At 41.9% G+C, this 3,861-nt stretch overlaps 1 protein-coding gene across 3 annotated transcripts; it reads right to left on the bottom strand.

Moving 5' to 3' along the window:
- Positions 1-665: 665 nt before the first annotated feature.
- Positions 666-3,573, bottom strand: LOC125543193 (uncharacterized). 3 transcript variants are annotated; one of them, XM_048706451.2, is made up of 5 exons: positions 3,234-3,573; positions 3,020-3,117; positions 2,207-2,279; positions 2,085-2,109; positions 666-956 (listed from the first exon to the last, which is right to left on the bottom strand). In XM_048706451.2, exons 2-5 carry the CDS (start codon positions 3,100-3,102, stop codon positions 793-795), a joined length of 345 nt encoding a protein of 114 aa, XP_048562408.1. In that variant the 5' UTR covers positions 3,103-3,117; positions 3,234-3,573; the 3' UTR covers positions 666-792. The 3 variants fall into 3 exon arrangements, 2 of the variants coding, with proteins under 2 accessions (XP_048562408.1, XP_048562406.1); XR_015618306.1 differs by lacking the exon at positions 2,085-2,109 and having other exon boundaries at positions 3,234-3,572; XM_048706449.2 differs by having other exon boundaries at positions 3,020-3,573.
- Positions 3,574-3,861: the final 288 nt, after the last annotated feature.

Raw genomic sequence — 3,861 nt, 5'->3', positions numbered from 1 at the left:
ATTGGGTTCGACACTCTTACTTATCGAAAGGACTACGATAGATCCCCTATTCTTGTGGGTCATCATTGATCTACCATGAGATCATAATGGATGAACCCTAGAGGTCTAGCTTGTATGGCTATGGTAATGTCTGCCCTCCAGACTAAGTCCTCCGGTTTATATAGACACCGGGAGGATCTAGGGTTACACAAGGTCGGTTACAAAGAAAGGAATCTACATATTTCACTACAAGAAACTTGTTAATACATGACGGTCTTTGTCCATCACAGATCAGCCAAAAACTGTCATGCGCATCCATCCATGACGGACTTGAAATCGGTCATGTATATCGCGTCATAATTTCACATCGTACCTTCCATGACGGTAGTTGGCTGTCATGGATCTGTCCCAGGCCCGCCCAGCCCAAACTAGGCTATGACGGAACAAATTGTCACTGATTTACATGACGTGGAAGCAACGTGGACCTGACATGGCATCTGTGTGGTCCTGACGTGGAGGCTAGCGTGGCTCATGTAGTAACCAGCCCAATTAGTGTCTTGCCCAATAATTTCAGTCCAGTCCAACCCATTTGCTATTATTTTGCTCCTGCCCATTAGCCTACCAATTTTTTAGTCCAACAAATTAGCCCCTTTTCTAGTCCAGCTTGTTTTCTTAATGCAGCACAGTTTACAACAAGACAACCAAATTATATTCATTCATAAATTAACATTTGTTCACATCATAATACAAAGTATCAACAATTTAGTCTGATTTCACAAAACAAAGCTTAATATCGAATCAGCACAAGCATATCTAGAAAGAGCTATGAGAACTTTTTTGAGTAACATGACTTCCATGAAAAAATGTCCTAGCTGATTTTAGTCTCCAACACCAGCACCCTTCCAGGAAGCTATACGGACCGAAGTAATTCCTGCTAAAAGACTTCAATCTCAAGTAACACGGACTAACCACCCAACCTGCATGGAATCCAAAAGACATACAAAATTATAATAAGTTATAACAGCAAACTCCCATATGAATCTATAGAGTAATAATATTAGTTTATTTTCCAAGAAATCATCCGATAGACACCACTACTATATTAAGGTACCATGAAAATGTGGGCAACACACACTAAAAAAGCAGACTATATACAAGTTTAAAAAAATGTTTCATTTACAATTCCCTTTAAGGCATTTAAGCATATGTCGCCATGCTCATTATTTGAAATTAGCGTATAAAACACACTTGGCTTGTTCAAAAGCCCACGGTTAAAGTTGGTAGCAAAATAAACAAAGTACAGTAAATCTGCTACATCCTATACAAATCTGTACTGGTTTTACATGCATGTAATTATTAGATGTTCTTTGGACATCTTATCAATTCAGGTATATATCTAAAAAAATTTCCTCCACTCCACACATCCCAGCGGCACTCCTTTTATCATAGTTTAAAATAACTATATAAATTTAACGTGTTCGCCGGTGAACTGGAGATATTGGGGGTGTCAAATGTGATAGACTATGATAACAATTCAGAACAAATATTGTTCGTGTGTGTGATTGGATGCAGATCACTTCACAAAATCAGAAACAAAACTGATATAAATATAGCTGCCAGAAATACGTAGTACAATGTGATCACTTGAGAAAAAATAATTTTGAACAACATCTACATACTAACTACAATCTAGCAGTACTTTGAGTAATAATAATCTTCAAACATATGAAAAGTAGCTGTGTAAAGCTTATTTTTACCAGCCTTACAACTTTAACAGTGAGCTATAACATTTAGAAGTAGACATGATTAAAGAGTACCAACACGCACCTCCTTTCTGAAATAAAACTTACTACAGAAATAAGTTGGATCAAACCGGCTGCTATTCTACTTTTTCACTTGATCAATAATCATGATTCTTTGCAAGGAATAATGGGTATTTCACAACCAATTAATTCAACAAAAGTTACAAGATATGGTGAAAAGAGAAGGCTAGTTAGTACTTGATGGTAAGAATAACATATCTTGACCGAAGATTATTTCATCACACATATGCCATAGTGATATGCTACTGATGGGATAATTGGAGGAAGAGACACGGTGCGTACCTTGCACCGGCATGATGCCGATATCCTTAAAGTATCAATAGGATGGAAAATTGGTTGAACATATCAGCCTACTACAGATAAATTCTTACATATACATAAGAACTGTAACAAAAGAACATCACCTTTAGTCCTGGACTTGAAATTTTTTTGGTATAGATTTTGCACCAATTCCCCCAGGGAAGAACAATGTAGCACCTTAAATTTGAATGTATACATACAAATCAGAATCCATTCCCAAATGTGCTTTTTTCTCTTAACATAAATCTAGAATCAATTGAAACTTCATGAAATACAAAACTTAAAGATCAATTAGAAACGTAGAAGAATAAGGAGGAATAACCCACTATCCCAGTGATAGCAAACAGCAAAGCATACCAAGCAGAGGAGTAAATCAATCTAACCATCCTCGTCACGCAGGCCAGCCATGGACAGATGTACAGTGCAAGATATTACTGCAATTACTTTGCACATGTGTGCAGTGCAACATCGATGTCACAACATCCATCAGTTTTACCCGTTGCTCTTTAGGGGCGTGTGGTTTCCTGGCAACAGCAGCAGCATGACAGGAGGGTCGATTTTTCGACCTTGAGAAGCAAGAGTGCGAGGCCAGGCAAGTAGTGGTGTGCAGTTTTTTTTCAGGAAGGAGGACAGCCCATTAATACAATCTTTAGGAGACTACGATTAGCTTGGAACTCAATTTCTGAATTAGGTGGAGATGGTTAAGAACCTACATGTTTAATTCCAATTATTGGATTTCTTGCACTGTCGTACTAACAGCCAACAACATTTCAATCCGGTGAAGATTGAAGTTGTAGAAGTGGACAAATCCCATAGCCAACATCCAGCAATGGAATTCAAACAAAATTCTAAAACTGCACCCCTAAAATACATCTGGAGCCCAAGTAAAACAAATCCATTTGCCGAGCTGCACTCACAATTTGATGAAATTGATGCGGCTGATGCCGTTGTCTAGCGTGAAGGGCACATCCGTGTTCAGCTCCGCCTTGCCGCTCACCATCCCCACGAGACTGGCCTGCAAATCCCCCAAGCCAAATAAGAAGCTGTGTAAAAACTCAACCCCGATGAACAAATAGCAGAGGAGAAGCATGTGTGTGGCCTGTTGGGGGGAGGAGAGGGTTGATTCCTCACTCATGTTGGCTCGCCGCAGAGCTGGATCCGTGCCCGCCGTCCCCGACCTCGGGGGGTTCCAAACCCGCCAGTCAGTCCCGCGTCATCTCGAGAGGCAGGATTGGGCCGCCGCAGCTCGAGGGCGCGACCTGAATGGGAAGGGGCATGGGGTGGGGTAGACGGGGAGGGATCCGGTGAGAGATAGATGGAGGGGGCTGGCGCCAGCGGCGGCGACATGAAGCGATGCAGGGAGGGAAAGTGGAGTGGCGGCGGCGGCTGGTTGGGTATGGGAGGAGACGGGAGAAGGGCAACTAGGGTTAGGATGGTGTGGACTCTGCCTGTTAAATGGGCTGGCTCGAAAATTTTCACTCCCCGCGCTGGCGACTTAAAATCGCCCTTCTCGCGCGCGCTCTTCGTTTCTTTTTTTTCCGTATTCACTGTTGCATTCGACTGACAAATAGGCCAAACAAAATGGCACACACAGCAGGAGCCACCCGTGACGGTCCAAATGGTGTATAAATAAAAAAAGTGAGGCCTAGCTGGTTGATCAGTGATGGTTTTTGTGAGGTCCATTGTTGTCCATCATAATGGGTTAATCGTCTTGAGGCCCATTCGCATCTTGCAGACCCATGACGGTTTCCGTGACAAT

The sequence above is a fragment of the Triticum urartu genome, chromosome 3A, assembly GCF_056163025.1.
Source record: "Triticum urartu cultivar PI428250 chromosome 3A, HENAU_Tu73, whole genome shotgun sequence".
Taxonomy (NCBI): domain Eukaryota; kingdom Viridiplantae; phylum Streptophyta; class Magnoliopsida; order Poales; family Poaceae; genus Triticum; species Triticum urartu.
Note: the sequence above shows the minus strand (reverse complement) of the source record. Positions and strands in the feature narration are given on the sequence as shown.